This window comes from Hylaeus volcanicus, chromosome 3 (assembly GCF_026283585.1).
Source record: "Hylaeus volcanicus isolate JK05 chromosome 3, UHH_iyHylVolc1.0_haploid, whole genome shotgun sequence".
Taxonomy (NCBI): Eukaryota; Metazoa; Arthropoda; class Insecta; order Hymenoptera; family Colletidae; genus Hylaeus; species Hylaeus volcanicus.
The window spans coordinates 11,017,144-11,042,587 of record NC_071978.1 but is presented as its reverse complement, the minus strand read 5'-3'; the positions used below and the strand labels follow the sequence as shown (position 1 = coordinate 11,042,587).

Here is a 25,444-nt window from a genome sequence, read left to right as displayed (position 1 = left end):
ATTATTGTTCCATCACTCTATAATTATTTTATTTATTTATAAGACAAGTATTTGAAATATCTCGTGAACTAATTATTTTTGTAATCACTTTGTCTCAATACTTTTTTACGTAGAGTGACGAAACATTTTCATGTATAAAAGAAGTATAGTCTTACAAATAGAGTACTCTTTGGACTATTCATCTTCTTCCCTTGATGCTGGATTCGAGAATCTTTCGTCTACACGGCGTTCTTTTCATCTCCGCGTACTGTAATATAATACAGACTTGACAATATCTATTTGCTGCATTTTTAAGTGGAATGGAGATGTCATAGTCGTAAAGGGAAGATCACCACCGATAGGGCAGTGGCAAATATTCGTTCAATGGCGCGACGTTGAAGAATTTATCGGTATCCTGGAAAAGTTTGTTATCTTCACTGAATTTGCTCCCGCGAGTGAATACGGTCTGAACGATATTGAAGGGAGAATAATTTATAGCTGGAACTTGAAATTTGTTCGAGGACGCTGGAAAGAACGATCAGATAAAGTTTGATCTCACGAGTTTGTTTCGTGTACACTCCGAACATTACTCCCTGTTAACTTGGAAATTTACCCTTATGGATGCGTAAAGTTTTTGGAGTTTAACCTGGCAATGGTAGACTAGGGAAAACGAGGAAGTGTTCTTTATTCGTCGCACTTTAATATGGTTGTACCCCCTATACACGTAATTCATGCGACCATAGCATTATAAATTATGTATAATAGAAATCTTGTACAGGATTCTGTTCTAATAGGGGTTCGTTGTTTCATTTTTGTAGAATTTAATTATCGCGTATTTTTTAGTAGAGGAAAGGAAAATGTAAATTCAGTTTAAAATTTGAAGTAGAAGTATTGAAAGTATATAACGTTGGATAGTATGCTTTTTAAACTGACTAATTAATATTAGTTTTTTAAGTATTCAAGTATAATTAAGCCTTTTCCTTAAATTGAGATGGAATAAAAATATGGATGAAGGAAGTGTCGTAGTATGCCTAATAGAGACATCATGCTATGCTTACTTTGTTATTCAAATGAGCTACTTACATACAAAGATTGAATGAGTGAATGTTGTAACCACTACTTTCATTTTTTTGGAGATAACTCTATTATTTTGTACCTGAAAGTGTATAATTTTTCATACAAATCGAAACACAAGTGGTAGTAATTATTATTATTTTCTACAGCTTCGACGACACATATACAAATACTGCATCGTCTCTTATCGTCAAAACGATCAATCTCAGCGAAATTTCCCTTTGTCAATTAAAATTTAATTTCTACGCTGAACTCGATTATCGTTCCCCTTTTAGCTGCACCTAACTCGCTACCTTGAGACTGAGGTGTCTGAGAACCTTTTAATTACATAGTAAAGAATTTCACGAAACTTGGCATGCATTAGGTAGTTCAGAAATAAATGGCGGATTTCACGAGCTAACTTTAAATAACCGTAACGAGGTTAATACTAGGAACTTTGAACGAAAATAAAAACCGTCTGCACTAATGTAGTTTTACCAAAAATCTGAAACTATTTTCGTGTTAAATATATACAATTTGAGGCTCCTGTAGTTGAAAAATTTATAGACAGTGTATTAGGAATGATTAGGAAAATTTTGTTTTCAGTAAAAATTTTCCAAGAGTATCAGAAATAAAAATAGATTCAAGGTGAAGACCAAATGTGTAACGAACGAGCTATAGTTTTATGACATCGATAGGTTATCTTCTGGACAGTGATATATGAGATATCGACTACTGTAGATGGTTTTTTATTTCCCATTGCAGGATGTACATTTCACGAAATTTGTCATGCATCTGATTTACTATCGATGCATCGTTAGTAAAATAGTAAAAAATAATAATAGAATACTTAAACAATGTATTATGTGTATTTTATGAACTATTATGAGTATTTTAATTCAAGAAAATGTCCAGCAAATTTTCTCCAATATAACAATGCACACAGAAATTGGCAAGAGTGGACAATTTAAAAAACCCACCATTTATTAAACCATTCGGAAGAGGAGCTAACGATAAAAAAATATTTCATTTGAAAGAGAACAGTTCAATTTGCGCAATGCGTTCGACGAACTTTTCTAATAAAACTCTCTGCGCGTTACTATGTATGTCGTAGACAAAGAGCAGCGGGTCGCGAAAATCACAGCGCTGATTTATAATCCCAGAATCCTTTTTATCGAAAAAAGAATATTCACGGTACGAGACTGGCAAATAGTCGACTGATGGGTTTTCGTGCAACGATTTACAGACTGTGGCCCCCGGTAGATACAAATTTCCTTTCCGGTATAATTTCGCAGACACCGATAAAGGATTACATTTCACGTGCAAACGGGAAGTAACAGGGACAGGTTATTTTGTTTGCAGATCTGTGAAATGATCCGGCCGGAAGTTGGAATATTCCATCGTTTAAATCAAAACGAATAATCCGGGATGAAATTCGTATTATTCCATGCCAGCGTTCTGCTTGAATTCTTCCAACTGCTTTCGCTTTTTCGAAAAACTGAACAGTCGAAATTATGATGGATCGTCGAGATGAAAGGTTTTACAAAAAAGACTACGATTTTATTTTTCAATTAGGTATGTACAACATACTCTGCCGAGCAAAAGTATTTCGCTACCAGCTACATTTGTACAGAATGAAATATTTATTGTAGAATAAAATTCTTTATTGCTTTTACTTTGTGGATTTAATAACAATTCATGTTCAACTATAAATATTTCACGTTATCACGTACGGTTGATTAATACCTTTATTGTTGTTTATTTATTAAAACTGTGTGTCAATTGTTACAAAGCATCTGTTTATGTTTCGCTGTTAGAGTATTCTCGTGCAACCAAATGTGATAGAAATCGAAAGCAAACTAATAGAAACACTTTAGAGCTATGAAAAACAGAGGTATAATCTTTTATTGAATTCCTACGTAATAAGATTTTTTCAGTGAAATGAAAAAGAATTATAAAGGTAACTAGGAATGAGGATAAACAGAAGTAAAAAATAAAGAATTTACGATCTATATCTGTATTATTTCTATAATCATTTTTTAATGGCGTTATAGTAATTATAACGAAAAACAAGGGCAGGGTACGCGAATGTTGCACGAATTGTTGCAGGAGAAAAATGATGCATTTCAATTATGTGTATTGCACATACGTAGCTTTAAGTAATAACTAATTGTCATTCTAAGATCGCATGAACTTTTAGGTGCCACAAATAATTTAGCACAAAGTAATTAATGCGAATATAAGTGTTTGAAGAATTATTGTCCTCGGAGGATAGCTAATCCTCTATGAAATATCACTTAATCCGCTTGCCAAACGAACGAACGTCAATGAATATTTCAACTTTATGATAATGCCGAACTGTCTGGTGATAATTTACTCGGAGTTGCCGAGCGTATTATGAGATTATTTCTACGTATGTAGTATTTCGTTTTCTATGACTTAGTAAAAGATTATTATAGACGCATTGGTACAAACGTTAATTCAGAGATTAAGCACGACTGTAAAGGATAATGCAAATAAAGAAAATATCCTGAAAAGTCTAGAGTGAAATTAAGTAACTGTAATTTATATTAATGTTGGAATTGATAATTTGTTCGTGCCATCACTTCTTTGCTTTGATATTATTTTAATATATAAAGTAAGAATTAAGTGCACAATTTTTTCCAAAAAATACAGAAGAAAGTAAAATTATTGAGTTTGAGTATTAACCAATTTGATCAAAAATTGATCCCACATATTTTCCCTATACAAACACAGATTTAAGACAAATTATTCAGCTTCGGTATCAATCATTTAACGAACGTATATGTACATAATCAAAATACAATTTTCTTTATGATTCTTTAAACTAAAACTAAAATTAATCCAACAGACACCAATGTTGCTGTTTCATCGTTATTTTCTAACATTCCCGTCCACGCCATTAGTCGAATGAAATATTTTTTGAGAGCGACTATCTATTATTAAAGTCAGAAGACCAGATTGTTACACAAACAATTCGAAAGCTTTCATCGTGATTTGCAAGCCAGTTCCAGGATTCATTAATCGACGATTGAAAACAATCGGTCGACGAGTCGTTCTCTCGCATTTTTTTTTTTCTAAAAAATCCTTTCTCGATCACGAGCTCTACGCGTTTGTTCAATCAGTTTGAAGAGGACACGATCCCACCAGATCACTCTTAAAATCGTGCATCTTATTCTCGAACGTTCCCTGGGCGCAGCCTTCGACTATGATTCCTTTATCGCCCAGCTTTTTCATCGGAATTACAAACAATCGGATTCGAGTATGCTTTTTAATCCGGCCCAATAGAATAATCGAGTGCCCTCCTCGTTCCTCTCCCTCTCCCCTTGCTCGGTGGGAGCCTCTTTAAGTCGATGAGGGCTAGGCGAATCCTCACCCACTACTATGCCTTCCTTTATAACTCTGCTCCAGTGGTTCTTAACTCCTTCGTGCTTGGAACTAGATGGGGTCATCTTTTTGTTTTATGCGTATCAGTCTGCAGCGTGGATAATACAGAGTGTCCCTAAAGTGTGGACACATTTCTTCTTTCAACTAAGATATATTTAATTCGTGGAGGTAAAATAATTATTGTTACTGATATATGTCTGAATTGAAAGATTCGTTAAAATTTGTAATTTATTTTGATTAGGTGTCATATACTTTGTTCAGTACGAATTTAATTAAATACATTTTTTGAATAAATCATAGGAAAAATATGTTTTTAATGTTACTGAGAAAATCTTACCTAACTGTTAAAAAATAAATCACGCAAGCTATAGTGTCTGCTTCTTCATTACCATCTATTGTATTTTTATTTCCTATTCTAAGTAGCTTTCGCCCAATACTGGCTAAGAACCACTGCTCCACTCGTTGCAGTTCAACCCTCTTTGCACGCCACTCGTTCTCTTCGTTCTTTCCTGGTCGCTCCCGCGGGATCGTTGCCAGCGATGCTCGACCTTCGTCTCTTTTTAAAACAATTGAGCCTCGTAAACAACGTCATTTCCAGGCCTTTGTTTTGGCCGGCCATCTTGCTGTTCTAGAGATAGAGAGAGAGAGAGAGAGAGAGAGAGAGAGAGTGACTGAACTCGAACGTGCTCTTTCTTCTAGTGTCGACTACTACTTTTTCCACGGATCGTTTCAAGTTCGCTCGAAAATGTTTGGTTTTTCCTTCTGGGAGGTAGTAAGGGGTCTTCTTGAAAACTATGTTTATGATACAGACACCTGGAACGCTGCTATTTACTGCATGAATAAATTAGGAGGTATTTCAACAGAATTACATACCTAAAAGCACCCAAATTAATTTTGAATTGTTTTTATGTTACGATGTTTCAGAATGGAATTTATTCCGTTGAAAAAGTAGTCAAGAATTAAAGAGAGTAAAAATAAAATTATTATTATAAGTAGGTGAAAGATAGTATTCTAGTATGATCTAGAAATATTTGAACATTCAAATACTATTGAAATATAGGAGTCATCAAATATAAATTATACTAAACAGTAATAATAAGAATGAGTACCAATAATTTCGTATAATATTTACAGAGGAAGTTCTATATTTTACTATTCGGCAGAATATCTTGACTACTAATCGAACTGTCGAGGAAGGAATTAATGAAACAAACAGAGACATTTGTCAGTATCCAAATAAACCAATAAAGGAGCAAAGTTGACGCCATGGTGTAGCACATTCAACGTGTGATCGATTTCGATCACTTTCCCCAAAAATCCCTTATTTAAACTTCTTAGAATCTCGAAGTACGACATGCTTCAAAATACGCTCTTCTCGAGGAAGAGTATTTGGTTTTGACAGACGAGGCTTCTTCTGCTGGTACTTGGCAGGCTCGCGATTTCGTCCCGACAATCCATTTCGTTGGGGAAGCTTTATAGTGGCACCTACTACTCCTTCTTTCGCTCCTCTACCGCAAGCCGAAGTAAAATACCACGAAATCCTATGAAGCTCAAAAGAGTAGGTGCCAGGTCGAAAGCTCTTAACATGCCAGCATTTTTTAGAGTCCGACTTTCCTGCTGGACACCAACTGGAGGCTGACAACTTGAGAGAGGACCACAATCGGATGAAACGCAATTATTTGTGAGGTTCTCATCCTTGGTAACTAAGGTAAAAAGTTTTGACGAGTGCGGGCTGGAAAGTTAGTCTTGTGGAAAAAATATTGCCGAGGTATAAGGTTGAACTAACTTTATAAGAAATTTCATAATGGGCCCTGCTAGTTAGGGAGCAAAAAGAAAATTACTTTATTTGTTTATATTTTATTGAAAACTCGAATTTAAGGAGAATTTTTGTAGGAAATATAATGTTGATATGTGTTGCCGAATTAATTTTGCGATTTTAAATGTACTATATTTCACAATTTATTTAAAGTCTAATTTTTTAATTTAAAAATCACATAGTATTGCAGATAAATTTGATCCTGTATGTACTGTAAATATAATTGGAGTTGTTCATGATAAGTGAAGAATATATAAATAAAAAGGACAAATTTCGTATTTACTATTATTCTACAGTTGTAAAAATTTATTCGATAAGAACGTAGTCGACAATTTTTCAGATAAAAATTTTACACAAGTCAAATGCCAGTTACTTGTATCCTTCTTAAAACGTTTTACCTTTAATAATTCTCTGTGTAAAATAAATCGTATTAGGATGTCATCTTGAAAACTTTGACAAAAATCTGACACGTCTCCTTTGATGTTGACGGAACGTATGACGAACAGATCAGAGTTAATATTTTCCAGCCCCTCGTACGTAATTTCGAGTTGGTACGGCGATGAAAGCGTAGTAGACATTAAGTCGAAGGGCGAGGAACAGAATTGAGGGTAGGAAGCTAGCGATAATGGCGGTTATGGGGACGGAATGCCTCTGAGATCCCACTTTCGAAAACGCGCCACGCAGAGTGACGAGAAGGCATGAAGACGTGAAAACGCTCGATGAATACTTAACGTCATCTCCGATGTCCCTAAAGAACCGTGCGCTAAAAAGACTCTACATACCTGGAAGCGTCCTTTTCTCGCTATACTCGGAAGAACAACGGTACCAGCGATAGAACTAATATGCGAATCCGTGACAAAACAGAGTCAAAAGGCGCACCAGCAAAAGTAAAGAAAAATTCGATTACTATGATTAGACTGCGGATTTAATGCATTTCAGATATAAACTAATATAATAAATACAACCAAACGATATTATATCTATTATTTGCAAAATAAACTTCTTCTCTCGGTGCACTGTTATATGAATAATTAATATTAATGTTTTCTATTTGGGTGTGTTTTAGGAGTGATTATACAGGATAAACTTACGCGAGCATAAATTATTTAATAATGTATGCTCTCTTGGAGGTTTCCATTAACACGAAAAATCATATTAAAATATAATAAAATATTATATACAAAATACGAAATATATATAAGTAAAAGAATATGATACGAGCCATGTTACATACAAATGATCCAATATTAATATATATATACTTTTATGCAATGATAAATTCTTTGAAATTGTTTAAATAATTATGACAGTATGAAGTATTACCAGACCTTAATATTGCGAGGTAATAAAAATAATCCAAATCAAATGATGTCGACCTGAAAACTATTTAAATTCTGTTTAAAATATTTATCCGTGTTATCATTAACTTTGGAAATATCAGAGTGGAAGGATTAAAGGGAAACTTTAAAATCTACCATCAAATCCGAAAGGATTACTAATGATGGGGCCAATCCAATAACAAAATTAATACCGGCACGAATTAATTCCTGAGCATTATGTAGGATTATTAAACTGAATTTTAACAAGTAGTCGTTGTTATTAGTGAGATCAACTGTTTGGTACTTTGTGAAATTTTAATACGTTTCGAAAACGAAGTATCATTGAGATTTCAGCAAAACAGCAGTGAAACATAGAAGAAAGACTCCAAAAAGTAAATCAATCCACAAGATTCACAAGAGATAGGTTGATATCATCTGAAGCTCAATATATTATACATGTTTGTATTCATCTTTTTATCAGCTACAAGATTACAAAATTGAAAATATCGTATTCAATAAAAAAATAAAAAAAAAAACGCCAGTGACCTAGAAATCATGGAAAATATAACCCTGAGATCATTTCTTTGTCTATTCTCCTCTAGTGACTTATCATTGTATGACTAAAAGGGTGACTCACTCTGTATATTACTTATTAATGAAATAAAAGAAACATTTAGACAACCTAATAATTTAATACTCTAGAAATCTGTAAAATTTCATAAGGATACCAGTCTGCCTTTCCTCTCGTCTTGCAACGCATTCATTGAATCGATACCAGCAACTCTATTCATGGCATCCATATATCGATATCATCGGCCACGTCCAGCACCATCGCCACAGACAACCAAAAGCACGACAAACTGCGAATGGTTTTACCAAGTTCGAAATCCACAAACTAGTCAACCACGTATTCCACACGTAATCAACCCTCAGCCAGTCGGTCCCTAGGAGGGTCGTAATTTCCTAAAAATACAATTCCTTGGCAAGAGAATGCCGCGCTATTTCCAAGCGAAAACTTTAATTTCACCCACTCCTTTGTGTGGAGGGGGGGTGGGGGTGGGGGGAGAGGTCCACCAGCGAATGTCAAAGTCTGGAGAAACTCCGATGACGACGGTTTGAAGTGGACAGACCGTAGGGGCGGTTAAATAGCGAGCAAGGCGCCAGGAGAACAACAAACCGCCACGAGACCGCGACGGCTGACGCTTCGCTCTAATGGCACCACTCAAGATGCAATATCGCTGCATGAATATTATATAGCATCTACACGACCACCACCTGCCAGATACTCGCGTCTTTACGGCCACCTTAGACTATCGTACCGTCGCGCCGGTTGGTGCTCCGAGTTTGCCAGTACTCTACCAGACGAATATATATGTATATATATATATATCTATATGTGTATTTTCACGTCTGCAACCAGGTTGTCCGTGCACGTGCAGTTGCAGTTGGATGTGTGCAACAGCGGGACTCCACTTACGTTGGAAAGCTATGATTATTTCAAGGTGCACTCACAAAAATTGGCTAGCCTCCTAGCTAGGTAGCCTCTACGGGATCGTTCATGCGCTACCCTTTTCGGTGTTCCCGTGGCATTGCGCCTTTTCCAAACGTCGCTCTTGAAAGGGCCTCCGGCCTCTTTGATGCCAGATTGCCGGAACTTGGCTTAAAGAGCACGCTTCCCTGTTAATGTTGAATGCTGCGACGAGTATTGGGATTTTACCGATTCCCTTTTCACCTAGATCGTGCTATGACGTGTTACGGTCGACCCTTGCGGATATACAGGGTGTCCTGTTTACGTGTTATTTTCTGGAGACTGTTTGGTACTTCGTGATAATAAACGGCTCTTTGTTTGCTGTCATGCAGTGGGACGCGCGTTAACCCTTTCAGATCTGGCGTCTACATTCGAGGACGCAATATTTAGTATGATTCATACATTATCGACATTATCGTTTAGAGCAAAAGTCCTTGTGCACATGAAGAATTCTTTTTGTTTTTTTTATTTTTTCCATACTAGTTATAGTCAAAGTTAACCTTTAACAAAAATTCAGGTCTGAAAGGGCTAAGGTGCTATTATAGTGTAGGGCGTCAATTTGTACATCTTTAGTCTGGTTATATTTCTTTTTTAAATCCATAAGGATTTTTTTTAATGGGGAAAATATATACAGTAAATATATATATATTCCCATGAATATTCGTACCTTCTATGTCTACTGAAGAAATTTGATTAAATTGAATGTTAAGTTTGATGTTACCAAGTGTATGTTTGTATAAATATATTGATGTATATACAAATATATACATGTATAAGCTTATTCATATATATTTATAATGAAAAATTTACTTAGTAATATTAAAACAATTATTTAATTTGGTCAAACTTTTTCAATAGATATAGAGGCTACGAATATTTACGAGATCGACTGTGTATCTATTCATATTTTAAGGATATACATAATTTATTTTCATTGAAAATAATCGAAATTAAACGAGTGATCTTGTATACATGTAGTCTCTTTTGAAAAAGTATGTTCATGCTTATTTGAAATGAAAAGTGAAGAATAATCTTCATTAGTATCAGTATCAATATTGCTTGAGCCTGTAATAGTTACAAAATATTAAGAAGTAATAAACTGAGAACATTACGAACAATGGATATTTTGTACAAGCCATATAATTACCGCAATCTGTGAAGATGTTGCCATTTCCTCTTGTCTTCCTCTATCTACCATGTTATGTGTAGCTACATTTCTAAAACACCTTGTATAGAGCGTGGTATTGGGAAGTGAATTTGCGCGGTGATTTTGAAGGAGTTAAACCGAAAGATAAGCAGCAGCAGAAGTCGAATAGAGAACGAGCACCAACTGTGAAAGATTAATGAGAAGTAAATACGTAAACAGGCAGGTGCACGTGAATTGATGAATAAATAGATAGATGTGCATATAAACACACGAGTAGCAGCCAGATCTCTGAGCCAATAGCGGCGCCGCCGCGCGCCGTAAAGATCTATCAGAATCCTGTGAAAGCTTCCGGAAAACACTGTAAATATTAGATACTAGATTCCGTTCAATGGTAAACTCGATACCTCTGATCATTGATATCGAATGAAGAAGAACTTGTGCTAATATGAATATTAGCGGTGTTTTACGATAAGCTTTGGCCTAACGATGTTTAGTTTCGACAGTGCCACTGGGAAATACAGTCCATTCCAAGATAAGTCTTCTGAGATAAGTCTTCTTCGTCACCTAAAGGGCTCGAGAGAATGTTAAAATGCGTCTGAACAGGGCGGGACGTGAAATGATGTGCTCGTCGCGCCGTAGGTCATTTTTAATTTTTCAGCGCGCAGCAGCCATATTTTTCATTCGCGTTTAATGAAGTTACGTTGCTTCACGCATAGCGGGAAGTAGTATCAACTATCGTTTATCACATTTTTATGTACGCGCGCAAGAATCCAGCTGTTTAGTAAGATTCATTAGGGTTAAGATATATTCGCTACGCTCTACTTTGAATTAATTTTACTTCTGGGTGCGTCTCGGTGGAACTAAAAGTGAAATTAGATAGAGAGAATGAGGAAGAAGATCTTTATATTTATGAGAATAATATTCTTTCGAGATTTTGAGAAATTTGAATAAATATCCGTAGTTTAGTTATTAGATTGCGGATCATTATGTAAAATGAAATTTTTGGAAATGTATTTAAAAATATTGTATCTAACTAGGAACTTATTTTACTTTTCAGATATTATACTACGAATTTTGGATCTTTCCTTATATTTCTGCATACTGTGGGCATGTTGTATTTCATTGCGCATTCAAATTTACTATAAATATACGAAAATCCGCAATCATGAATATTGGTGGAATCCAAGAGATCCAATTTAATTCTCTCATCTTTGTGACACGTATTTAGAAAGAGTCTGCTACGACATAATACTACAACAAAGCTTACGTTAAAAAGATTGAAATGAAAGGAAAACGTCCTTTTCTTTAATTAAAAAGGAATTTAAAAAAACGGGACAATAGGTTTATTATATATCTCCATTAAGTAACACGCCCTTCTAGCTTCGAGGATTGCTGGTCGCTAATATCCTTTTATATCGATTAATTGCTGTCGTTTTTCAATGTCGTGTAGCAGGACCTAGTTACATGCGCGCGCATCATTTCCCGGAACGTTTCACTTTCGCCCTCGAGACGAGTTGGAATTTTCTATAATCCAAGAAACGCTCGTATATATATAGCTGAATTTTTTAACAATTTACGAACGGCTCTCGGTTTATGCAGGGTAGCCCGTTCTCGCCTCATTAACTGTGAATCAGCAGAACGTAACACTGCCCCCGAAAAAAGAACGAAGAGGTACAGTGGAAAAGCGCTGGAAAGCGGGAGAGGAGTCAGGAATAGACGACGGTCGGAAAGAGAGAGAAAATTTCGGGACACGAAGTTATCAGGTGGCGCGGAAGGGGTAATAGTCTGTAAAGGTGAGAGAGGAGGAGGCGCGGAGATTGTAAAATCGATGAGGTTCTTTCACGCCCGCTGCGAGCCAGGTTCATTGAGAATTTGACGTTTTCTGTCTTTTTTTGGACGCCTGGCACATACCACGCCGCCGCCCATCGGCTGTTCTTTCGTCGGCTGAGCTTAAAACAGGACAAATTCACCTCACTTACCGGATGCTGCGACCGGATGAAGGCTGGGAAGCCATTTCACCTTTTAAAGCGAGCTGTCTGCAGTTGGTATATCCTCGATGGTCGAAGATGTTTCAGATGTCTTCGAGACTCTTCGACTCGAACAGTGATCGCAAATCAGTCTTGGCCAAAATTCTCAGCTGAATACAAAATTTCGAGTAACGAATACATTATTGAGTTATGAGTACAGGGGTGACTATATGTATAAGGGGTAGAGAGAAATTTATATTTTCATAGATACAGAAAAGAATTAGGAACTTAAATAGAAGTATGTTTCAATTTTTAAACGATATACAATGTATATTATTGTTGGTGTTTTATATACTTTTGTATTTACAGTCAGTACCACAATTATTGGTATTCTTCATGTCTATTGAAGAAATTTGTTTAGATTAACTGTATGTCTATTCTTATACATATTACAATATTTTGTTCAAAAAATAAATATGCTTAGAAAGTTGGAAATTCACTTGACCAATGATGGGCTAAATACAACTCTCAAATATTATATTATTTTCAAACCTCGAGGAAGTCCTTTGATTCTCTCTCAAAAAAAAATTATTAGATACATCAAAGATATTTCTAGAACACCTACGACCTCTTAACGTAACATAAAGAATATAACGAGGCTAGTTCACTTATATTAAACCACGCATGGTCTTCTTTGTATAATTAAGAGATAATTCTACTGCAAGAAGTGAAAAAGAACCTTTCATTTGTAACCTTATATTCCTTTACCAGTTCCATTTTTCCAAGGAAGGAAAATGCGAATTTAGATTCTACTTTGTAACCATGGCAGTGCATCGAAGAAAGTATTAAGTATTGCAGGTGAAGAAAGTATTCTTCACTCCTTTTGGAGCTCGGTAATTCTCTTTTTCGCCGTGGTAACTCTTTATATTGCACTTGGTTCCGCGGAATAGGGAGGTTTCTCTTCGAAAACTTGAAGCCAAGGGAGCTTTGTACAGGAATCTTCTGTTTTTTGCCCCAACCTCTTCTTCGTAAGCTTGCGGATCTGCATGATAAATTTGATACTGTATTGTTAGTGGAGAGTTCTTTCTAACTTTTTATCCTACTCTAGATTGTACTTGAGATAGCTGTGTTACTTTCTTTCGGGAATTAATTCACAGATCTCTTGCAGAATTTCCATGATATTATTCTGTTGTCGAACTTTGGAAATTTGTACGCATCTAGGTAGAATAACTAATTACAGTTCAGATCATAAATTACTTTTGAACGCTCGTCAGGCATCGAAATTGTCCATCCACCCTTTGGTTGAACAGATCTCTTCGATTATTTACATTCGACGGTCGTTTTTATAATAAATTTACGTACGATACAGGACCGGAAGGTTCTCGGTATTCATATTTATTTATGAGGACTGCACGCAGCCCTATTGATTTTTCGACGTTAACGCTGTCGGCTCGTTATTCGAGCGCCACCCTTTCACCATTTCATGCCGCTCCGCGAGGGAACAAAGCCAGTCTACCGCTACCGACTGAAGTCCAAAACGGTGATGATCGTTTCATACCGTGGAACACGGTTCAAATACGAAATTAGTCGGCGTGGATTGCGCCCAGGATCGTTACAACGCCAAAAAAATCGAATTTCGCTTGGACACGATACGTATTCTTGAACGTACCAATGGCGCGACCTGTTGAGTGACACGATATTAAAAACTCACGCGATAGAAAGTGGAATCGAAAGAACGAAATCGCGGGCAGTTTTGATTTAAATCCGAATGCACGGAAATTGCTTTGCTTTTATCACTCTTTGAATGCTTGGTCCGAATTACGTCACTCAAGTGATATTAAAAATCGCGAAGGGAATTTTTCCAATTGCAATTCTAGGATATGAATTACCGCTGCTCTGGTTCTCATTGCTTTACGTCGAATGTAACTAGTTAGTATTCACGTGCACGCACGTACCTATAGGACAGGATTAATTTTTTAAAACACAGCTGATGAGAAGGGTCATGCAATTGAAAAGCTCGCGTTTCTATGTATTTTGGAGTGGAGATGGAACACTGAGGAATAATTTCGATGTTTTTACAAAATTTGTCCAATTGCAATTGAAGAATATTAATTACTCCTACTCTGATTCTCATTGTTTTATGTAGCATATAGTATTTTACGTGCATGAATATCTTTATATAGAAAGAAAAATCCAACAATTCCTGTATCACTTTCTTTACCTATTGTTTAAAATATTTATAATTATAATTTCCTCTAAAATATTGTACAATACACGTTTATCTCACGCTTTAAAAAAAAAAAACAGATGATCATCAACTGGGACAGTGTAGATACTTGAAGTATAAACGATAGGTTAATATAAGTATCACATAATATTCAATACACGAGCATCAGAACCCTTCCGTATAAACTAGTTCTACGGACGCAATGTACATGTTATTTTTACCGTATATTGATCGACATTGTTTCTATATTTACTTCCAGATATTCCTGTACCATCCTGTACCTACGTCAAGTACAGTAGCTTGGAGGATGTCAGGCCCCAGGAGTTAGGATTCCCTCTGCTAGAATTCACCCCCACAGTGGTCTCGAAAATAAGGTAAGAGTTAATCGCCCCATTTCGTGCGTCTATAATTAAATTTATTATTAACCCCTTTTCTACGACGATGCATTTTTATCGGAGTCAAATGAACCCTTTCGCTCTCATTACACTATATATACACCCTCCGTGAATAGTAACAGTGTTTTTCAAGCTTGCGTGCCAGAAAACTATTTACAAGGGAGAGGACTTTGTCAGTGAAAATTGTTTGAAATTAATTACATAATATTAATACGTTATAACAAGATTTAATTATTCCTTAACGCAAATAAAACAAACAATGTTTAGTAACAATTGCATATTTTATATAATACAATTTCCTAAGAAATTTTGTAACGGCATATGAATTTGAAAATCTTATACCATAGAAAAATAATAAATTGAGAAAGGATGAAGCAAATATTTATAAGTAGTTATACCTTACAAGAATTGCATTATTTAAAAAAGTGAGTTACAGTAAAAAATTGTCTGTGAAACAAGATCGTGGTCAGCAAGTACACAGGGCAAATGGATATAATTAAATGTAATTAAAAACAGCATACTCTGAACAGGAGACATTTAATTAGAAAGTATGCAGTACCCGCATTCAAGATTAGGATGGTGAACGCGGAATTTCGGCGACATGGTTTTCGTCGTATTCATGTGGTTTTCTTCATTTTCGCGTAGTTCCTTTAACCGTGTCATTGGTTACACTGCGAATAATTTATAGGACGCGTCTTCGGAGTGGCGTTTAATTAAACAATAGCCGAAGCTAGCAGTTAAAATTACTGTAGTCTGCCGAGCAGCAGCAAGAAATTTTGGTATCCTTATTTCATCGTCGTAATTGTGTGTCTTTTAATATTTTTACTACTTTTCGGGTATGAACAACATTGAAATATATAATACGTAAATGGAACGAATAGTTGACAGCTATTGTTGATTTGTATTGCTAGTTTATTAACAGTTTATTATTTGACTGTTAAACGGTCTCAATTTATATTCTTAAAATAAAGTATATATATTAATGTACTATAAAGTTCAAAATAGGTACGTACATTATGTGTGTACCAAACGAAAATTTATCACAATAATTACTTTTCAAAAGAAAATATTCATTTTTATTTTCGAACTTGACGGATTTAGTATGATAAACAATATCAGATATAAAGCCGAGTACGCTATAAATTATGAAATAAAGAATAAGTAATTGTGGCTCATTTATTTCCTTCAAAACATGAATCACTATCAGCAGAAGAATAAATGATCGAATATAAAGACACAGAATTAATTTCTACACCTAATATTTAGATAATGATGTAATTCCTGCCTTCCCAAATATCCTGCAACGTTCAGCGAACGATAAAAATCAACGAAATGGCGTGTTCCATGTAGGACGGTGCTGGCAGAGGTACAGATAGGAATTAAACGCGAGCAGCAGTTTAACGCGATAATTAATTCGAAATCAGCAGCACGGCTCGCAGATTAACAGACAGCAGTCCCGCTTTTAGTTGTCTCGCTCCAGTTTGTCCGCTCTACGCCAACCCCTCCCCTTCCAGCCCACGGTCATGTAGTTGCCACAGATAAACGCGAATACTTCATAAGCTCGTAATCCTGAAACAAAACACCCGCCAAGAACAAAGGGATACGGTTCATGCGCCCCTCTTACCCTGAGCAGCCCTAGCTTTCCAGTTTCCGGCTCGCGCTGCCGCGACTAGCCCTCCCCGATCCGTTGGCAACAACCGTCGAGGAAGAAGGGTGTCGTCCTCTTCTTCCGTCTTCTTCTTTAAGTAAGTCTCGACCGAGTCGTTGGCGCACTCGGTTTATTAAAAGTCACTTCACGCTGCCACCGAAACCGGCTGCCAACTTTGCTCTATCCTTTGTTTGAGCTCGTTAAATGGACCTGATGCGGTAGGTTAACGTTTCATTTAGGGGCACGTTTCACTCGGGGATGGGATGTTGCTGTGGAACCGTCGACGTTTCCTGGAGAAACCGTATTTTAACGAATGCAATAGTATAGAAATGGGATTTCTTAAATAGGTACATCGAACAGTAACAAGTAGATTGCGAATGTTTATGCATTTATGGCAACTGAAAATGTAGAAGGAGGAGTTCAATACTGTAATAAATACATCTGGATATTATAAAGAAATCGCACCTTGAAAATGAAGATAATCGGTATGCGACATCAGAGTCATGCATGTCACGCAGGATTTAGAGAGCGAATTGATTTCCTCTATTCGTGAGAAGTAAATTTTACTTTCAATACGTTGCTATCGCTTCTGCATCGTGTTTACATCAATTTTGTGGAGGACAAAATCCAAGTCCATATACGTAGAATATTCAATTACTTGATGCAGGTCTTTTTGTCGAAAGCAAAACAAATATCTCATGGTTTGAGTAACCTTTTCGGTTTACATTTTCGCGATCGCTCTCTGTTTTGTTTTTTCATGTGCCAGATCCGCCAGTATTTACCGTGGATATTTACTTTGCAGCTCGGAAAAAAAATACACAACGTCGCTGAAAATTCGTGAAAAAATTACAAGCCAAGCCACAGGCAGTTCCGATAACATCCGACTAACGGCGACCCGAGACCGTTCATCGCTGTTACAAAACTAACGGAACAAAGTTTAAATATTAGAGGCCGTAAATCATCATCAGACAACACGACCAGCTTGTCGAATCGAGCGGATGTTGTTCGATGTATCGTTCGAAGCTGGCGAAAATAGAATTTCAGCGAAAATTTCATTTCTCTGCGGAGTGTTGGACGTGGAACGACGATAGTTAACGAAATTAAATTATGATATGGGGTTTCGGTCGTTCCGTAACTACAGCCAAGTTATAAATACGGTTTTATAGCATCTTCGATAATTGGCCATTAAGGTTATGTATTATTACATTTAGAAAAAATAATATTATGAAGGAGAAGGGAAATATTGAAGACAAATTACAATTTTTAATTAAAAATACAAATTATTCTCCTCTGTTACTTCCTCGAGTTCAACTAACAAATTCTACGATTAATTTGAAGTGCTGCGGAATGTAAAAAAGAATTGCAAAACCTTAAAAATAGTACATCATTGAAACAAATAAAACGAACGTATTCAACTATAGAGTCGTCTAAAAATAATTCTCGAAGAGGTAAATAAAATCGTGGACCACCTGAGTAGATGTTTCCTGACTTTAAGACGCATTTGAATAAAAGAGGTCCCATAGTATCAAAAATACTTCACAGGAACACAAGGAAAGTCACTTATTGATTTCGAGGTTTCCACGATGTTTCCTTGTAGATTTTACCTAGGCTGCCCAAAGCTCGCATGAATCGGTGTTATTACACCGCGTTAAGAACTCGATTACAGCGGCGGTTACATCCCCCATAAAATGCTGGCAAGGCTCAGCGATGATACATCTTGTAATCTCTCTTCCTCGAGGAATAACGGAGTTCCTCTCACACCCGCGGGCTATAATCTATTTCTCTGGCGTGTTTCTACGGCCCTATTTCCTCCGCTCTGCCCTCCGTCGCCGCTGGTTGCGCCATCGAGCTCACTTCCCGACTTCTTCGCAACGCGGCAGCTTAACCATCGTCTTTATCCTCTCCGGGGAGGTTTATTCTCGCCGGGGTGGGACCTGGTAAATAGCGCCAGGCAAAACAGCAACCGAGAAAACATCGCTGTTAACCGCGAAATTTCCAACGCTCCTCCATCTTTGGGAAAACACACGCACACCCTTCGAGCCACTCTTGAAATATTTTTTTATACGAGCCAGTATCATCTGCCCTATCTAAATAGCGTTCCGAGTTTCGATTAACGATTGTTGGAAAGAACTACATTTGCTGAATTTCATTGTTTCTATTAATACAATGGTGCATGTGCTATCGATAATTGCAATGTTTCTTTAAACGAGAATACATATCTTTTTTGGATAGATTAAATCCTTTCGTCATTCAATGTGAGGAAGTACTGATATAATAATAATTGAGTCTCTTGAAGAAGATGCTCAAACACACGTCATCTGATGACCACCTCCAAACCATGACATTTCTCGTCCATGATTATGTTATTTTCCTGGACACTGTATATTAACGTAGCGAACACTCGCCTGGTAACAGTCTTCCGTTCCATCCGTCGTGTCGAGGTGAAACGACACGCCAGACAGTTGGCGATGAAAATCGGTATTAAAGGATTAAAGGATTCCCGTTCCGACGTATTTTGCCTTGTAATCCGAACGGCCGTCTCCGACTTCGCCTTCTTTTCATCCTTAGGGGGGCGGAAGACGAGAAGTTTCCCAGGTTCCTTCGGCTTGCGAGGGATCAAGCACGATTTTCGGACACAAAGATTGGAAATCGCTCTGGCCGTTATTTCACCCCTTGAATGGACCGACCTTCTATGACCATTGTGCCGCCTCGAAGCCTTGGAAGAAGATGGTCCGCCCCCTCCTTGATCCTCTCTTTTTTTTTCTCCCGCGAAGTTGGAAATTTCTGGGTCGAATGAACACCGGATATTACCGGATCGAACGAACCGAAGCTACTTTTCTTCTTGGACATTATATTTCCTCGCGATCACTCGATGGACATTTCAGAAAGATTCAATCGATGCTGAATTTGTTGGAATCTAATCGAAATTTGGAAGGCTGTCGTTCAGGGATGTTTGGCGATCGAGTGATAAAGGAGGACAAGTAGTCAATTTTTTTTATTAGTCAATAGTTTTGCTACATTTTTCAAGAAATACATATTTCAAGATTTCAAATTTTGAGAAAGAAATCTTTAGAATTGAAACTTTTACAGGATTTACCTCGAAAACTTTTGGTTTAATTTCAAATATAGCCTTTGGTTACAAAATTATCAACCGTACACAAATGATGTCATCTCAATGCTCACTTCTTCGTGATATCGAATCGAGTAATATAATGTTAATGGCTTTACGAGATCGATTTTTGTTTGTTCAAATGTTTAATGACACACGATGAAAGTTTGATGATACTAAATGTCTGATATAAATATTTCATGGGTAAGACTAAGATACATTATTTGAATAACAGTTTTCACAATTGTTAGAAAAATTTGCAGCAACATTCATCTTATTTTTAAAATGTTTATTTTATTCAATTCTAACCAGTAGGTTTTATACCTACACTTAAGTTTAATATCTATCGATAGACTATAAAAGAACAGTTTATGAGATAAGTTTACTCAGTCCCCAAGTACTTCTATACCATGAAAATGTAATAAATATTCAAAGTGAAGTGAACGTTGTAAGATGGATAGCGATGGTTAAGTGAAATTTACATGACGACGAAATGTTGCACTTAGGGACACATAATACTGCTCCTCGATAAAAAATAAAACATGCACGTGTACAAGATTAGATTGTATGCTTAAGGAAAGAAAGTAGTCTTTTGAAGTAATACCAAATTCGACAGAATGATATAAAAAGTATAGATGTATAGTCACTTGTCATATTCGAATATTTACAACAAATACATTAGCGACAGTCATAGTTTATTTTATACAATTTATTGAAACATGAACGCTCATTAATAATATACTTCGTACATCGTTAAATTGATAATTTAGTTAAAATTTCACAAGGAATGGTTATCGTCGAAAATGTAATTTACTTTATAATTCGTCAAAGGCAGTACACACTTTTTGCTCCTTCCTTTTGTTTCAGCTTCCATGTTCTGAACAGTTATGCATTTAGTTAGCAGAACCCGTAATAATACCTGCGTGCAGTCCCTTAGAAGCGTCTCTTTCACTTTACAGCTACAATAATCGATGGTAGAGGGAACGCTTCTTGTAAAAGGTTTTGGACTTTGTTTTATTTATTAAACTCCTCTCTGGAAGTTCTTTATCATTCGCTGAGGTACGTATTATAATTTTGAAATCAATAATTACTGTATTTAATAAAACATTAGTAGCAAATAACGAATAAATTAATAGGCACAATGACAGTAAATATTAAGTAGATCAATACAGTGAAGCAATATAACAATGCGGTATTAATATTGACTCATTGTTAATATTAAATGAGTGGTAACATATTAAATATCCAAGTGATAGGAGTACAATAATATCTATAATGTATACCCAGTGTATTAAACATATCATTTCGTAAATTTTAATGTATACATTTTATACTTTAAATAATAAGTTATATCCGTTTTTTAAATATATACGATATATTCTTCTGTACCTACTCAAAGATTTTTTTAACCTTTTATGAATTTTCGCCTTATATAAATTGCTTGTAATATATCAGTATTATTCATATCTACCCAATTTTTTAATAACAATGTGCTATATCGCGTTTGTTTAAAGTTGAATCACGTAATAAAGAAACATAAACTGTTCATCAACAGTACTTGTAAAATTTGGGTGGTTGAAATCTTCGAAATGAAAAGAAAAATTTCTAAGGACCTCAGTTTAGTTGAAGGGATCCTTACCCCTTAGTCTAGACTCATTCCGAACGCTTTTCGCTTCACAAAGTTTCCCTTCCAATAATTGAACGCCTACGATTTGTTGTCGGCGAATCGTGACATTTTTCTGCTGTCGGTGACATTTTACACGAGAATATTCGATTCCAGCTCGAGTTGTTATTGCAGCCCTCTCTAAGGGTTCGTGTTAGGCTATAAATTACTTTCCCAACGAGACGAAGTCGACCACAGACCCGTCAATAATTCATCGCGGGACTGCTTCCACCGAAAATCCTTTCACGTACTTGGAAAAGTCTGTATGTAGCATTGGGAGTCAGGAAAAATATTTAATTTGCCAAGAAACCGGCGGCGATGGTACGCTGGGACGAAACTCTTTTTATCGCGAAGACATTTCGGGAAAATATAATTTGGAGTTCCAAACGTTGGCTGATGGAGCTTTTAAAGTGGATAATTTATTTTCGCAAAATGATAATGTAATTTTGAGATGATTAAATAAATGAATGATATTACAGACGAATGAAAAATAAAAAAACAGTCAAATGCAGACGTATCGATTATTTGGAATGATGGAACTGATATGGAGTAATATCTAACAATTTTAATTAAAATGAAAATATCGAGCAACTATACAAATTATATAAAAACGAAGGGCAATGCCAGAGGAATAAAGGAAGCTTCGTGAAACTGTCTTGGCAGCCATCGTACCAAATAAAACGTAGCACCATGAATAAGGGAAATGTGGACAATGTCGATTAATTTTTGCTTAGTCGCAAGCCTGAGGAAGGCCGACTAAAACGTCTGATTCAATACGACTCGCCATTCATTCCAGAACTGATTCTCCTTTCTCACATCTATTGTATCATCTCTACACGTAGCTCGCTTAAGGGGTCCGCCTACATTGGAGACAAAAAAGAAATTCCTTTCTTTTTTGTTACACTTTTTCAAAGTATGAATCTTCATAGGAAACATTGTGCTGAAGATACTACTCTAAATGAAACAATTATTGACTTTCAAATAAGATATATTATCTTAACCAAAATGGCCATATCTAAAATGGTCCAAATCGCAGATTAGTGGGAATTACTGTCAATTGGAAGATAGAATAATTCGCACGTCATCATGGTATGCAAATGCGTGTCTGTTGCGTGACAGCGTCGAAACGCGTCTGTCGCACAGCGATCCGAGAAATTGTCTGAGATCGTCGCAGCAGAAGGACGCATCGTGTGAACTACGATCCGATACTATCGTTAGATAAAACGTTGACAATTTCGAATCGTGTCACCTGTTGCACTGACATGCGATATATTCCCTCGATCGCGATATTGAAATACGAACAGTCAAGACTGTTAACTTCTTGAGGGGCGAATTTTAAATGGATTTTTTTTTATTTAAATACACAAAGCAATATTTATCTGTATATTGATTTTAATATACAAATATGCTGCCTTATCCAGTAGAATTCTTTTTAATATTACTTATTCCAGTAAATTCATCTGTAAGTCATCTTTAAGTAATATAACATTTAATATAGACGAACAGGCAGGTCAAAGTAACAAAAAATATTACAAAAATTAATATAAAGGGCCAAATTTACTCAAACTTTAAAGATGCCAAAAGCAATTAGTTATTAAAAATAAACAAAAGTTAAATGAATATATTCCATATACAATTGTTTACATGCTGATAAATTAGATGCATTAATTTATCATTGCTAATAAATTTTCGACCTTTTTGATTTAAAAAACTTATTATACATAATTTTCTCATGATTTGTAATAAATTATGCACATACTTAGTCAGAACTTAACAAATTGTATATATTATTTACTACTTTCTTTAGGAAATGTAGAAACTATCTAAATCCTCAGTAACTGATTTTCGCAGCGAGTAGAATAGCCCAGCGTTGGTCAGACATTCTAGATAACGATACAAACCGTACAAGGTCTTCAGCTTTCACTCAGAGCGATATTTCCTCGCTGTAAATTTTACAACAAAACGTTTGTAGACCTAAATCTACGTTCGTAAAGATACGGTAACGTAATGTCCAAAGTTCGATCACGGTTTTACAACCAGTAGATAACTAGTCGAAGGGTGGTGAACTTCCCTTCCACTTTCATGATGGTTTATTTCATCATACAGGTTGCTAAGGAGAATTCATAAAATTTCCACTGTTTGCTCTAGTTCGGAAATTGGAAAACACTTAAACAGTCAATTGTGGATATGTGACGTTTACTGTTTTGTAGTAAAATTTACATTAAAATCTACAGCAGCCCTCGAGAGGATATATGTAGTTTCAATGAAAATTGCTACAATGGTCAATGATCCGCTAATTATCACTGAAATTATATCCTCTTGTGGCTTGCTGTAGATTGTAATGTATATATTAATACTAAATGATAATTGCGTACCATTCGATCACCATTGTCTATCGTAAAGTCATCTATTTCGAAAGCCTCCTAACTTTTTCAATTCATCACATTTTTGTGTTTAATTTTACTGAAGCATTAATTTAAAATTATAAACAATAGGCAATTTGGATAAAGTAAAGCATTTGTATATTTTCCCTTTGCAGCTGTGTCAATACATTACTCAAACATAAAAATAATAAAAAGAAAAAGTACATATACATACCAAACAAAAATGTAGAAACAAGGAATTATTAAAATGTATACAACAGCGTACATAGCAGTCGTATACATTATATATTCATAAAAATATAAATGATTTTTTGTTTAATCCTCACATTATCAGTAACAACTGCCTGTGTTATTGGACAATAATGGTTTCATTTAAATTAAATGAAAATATATTCATGAATCCATTAATTTAAAAAATTAAACAGTCAACGACAATCAAATGTTTTCAAGTGGAAACACCACACGCAATTTTTATGGAACTTCCCTTACTGGGATTGTTTTCATCGTGTTTCGAATTCGACAAATTCTGCACTTTAGAGAATTACACGTAAACAATTTTTCAGTAAGAGAATTCGTATCGCCGTTTTCATTTACCGAAATCCATGAATCTTCATCTGTACACGAGTCGAGGGGGATAGCTTCTACCGTGACGCCCCGTGAAATTTCCACTTAGCAACTTTTACCAGCGAACAACGATTCATCTTTATTATGTGCTCTCTCTGTTCGATGAGGCTCCCCGAAGTTTATTGAGCGAAGCCGTACACGCGAGGGATGCTCGCTCTTCATCCACTTTACAAGTCGACCCCGCTGCATCCTCCCGCGTCCCGGAAGATAAGATTTTCTGAAATTTATCGAAGCGAGACTTGTTCGTGCGCGCGTAGAACCTCTCATTTTCGCTAGCGCAGTCGGGACCTTATCGGTTCCAGAGGAAACTTCGAAGATTCATCGGCCGAAGGCGAACGAAAAAAGCCTTTCACGTGTGTCTCGAGCGAACAACCCACGGCCCGTACCCTTTTCCATGCGGACGATTTATTTAACGGTGGATTTCGGATAGCTTCGAATCCTGCGGGCTATCGCTTCACTTCTACGGCCAGCATCCTTTACGTTTGTTCCGAGATGGACACAGTAAACGCGATTGGGGCGAGAATTCCAACACCCTTGTGATTTTACAAGATTCATGTATTAATATGGAATTAATTGTAGCGAGGATAGTCGATACAGACGTTTATTAAAAGTTTCGTTTCACCTCTTGAGGGACGAATTTTAAATTTACTTTTTCGCTGTAATCGAATACACGTGTACCAAAGCAATTTTTATCTGTACATTGGTTTTAACATACAAATATGCTGTCTCAATTCAAAATTGTATGTTTTTTAATTCTGAAAGGTATTGTGATTACAAGTAATGGGAATCTTGATGTAAAAACAAACATATGTGTCAACATCTCCTAAAAGGTTAATAAAATAAAACTAAAATTTGCATTTCAACGATGAGCCTTTAATGGCTTGTCTCTTCAGGGGGTACATAATTTCTGTGGCGTTAATATATTTACGAATTTATTAATACAGAGGTTAATAATAAGTAGCTGTCGTGTTACTTTAAAGAATTGTTGAAAATACGAAATATTATTTATTGAAGTACATATTGACATGTAACATTCTACATTGTCGATTGCGTCTGTTATGACAAACAGTATGAGTATACAATACTTACCTTGATATCCGGATAATGAAGTACCCCGGAGCACAGGTGAGGCGGATACGGTTGTTCGAGTACACGTTCACTATCGCTAATCAATGAA

The 25,444-nt window shown here is 36.0% G+C and overlaps 1 protein-coding gene across 1 annotated transcript in view; it reads left to right on the top strand.

Moving 5' to 3' along the window:
- LOC128873677 (uncharacterized) overlaps positions 1-25,444 on the top strand; it is a 201,835-nt gene that overhangs the window by 80,954 nt on the left and 95,437 nt on the right. The window contains exon 3 of the mRNA XM_054117399.1: positions 14,704-14,818. Within this exon, the coding sequence (XP_053973374.1) occupies positions 14,704-14,818 (115 nt within the window). The remainder of the gene's footprint in view (positions 1-14,703; positions 14,819-25,444) is intronic.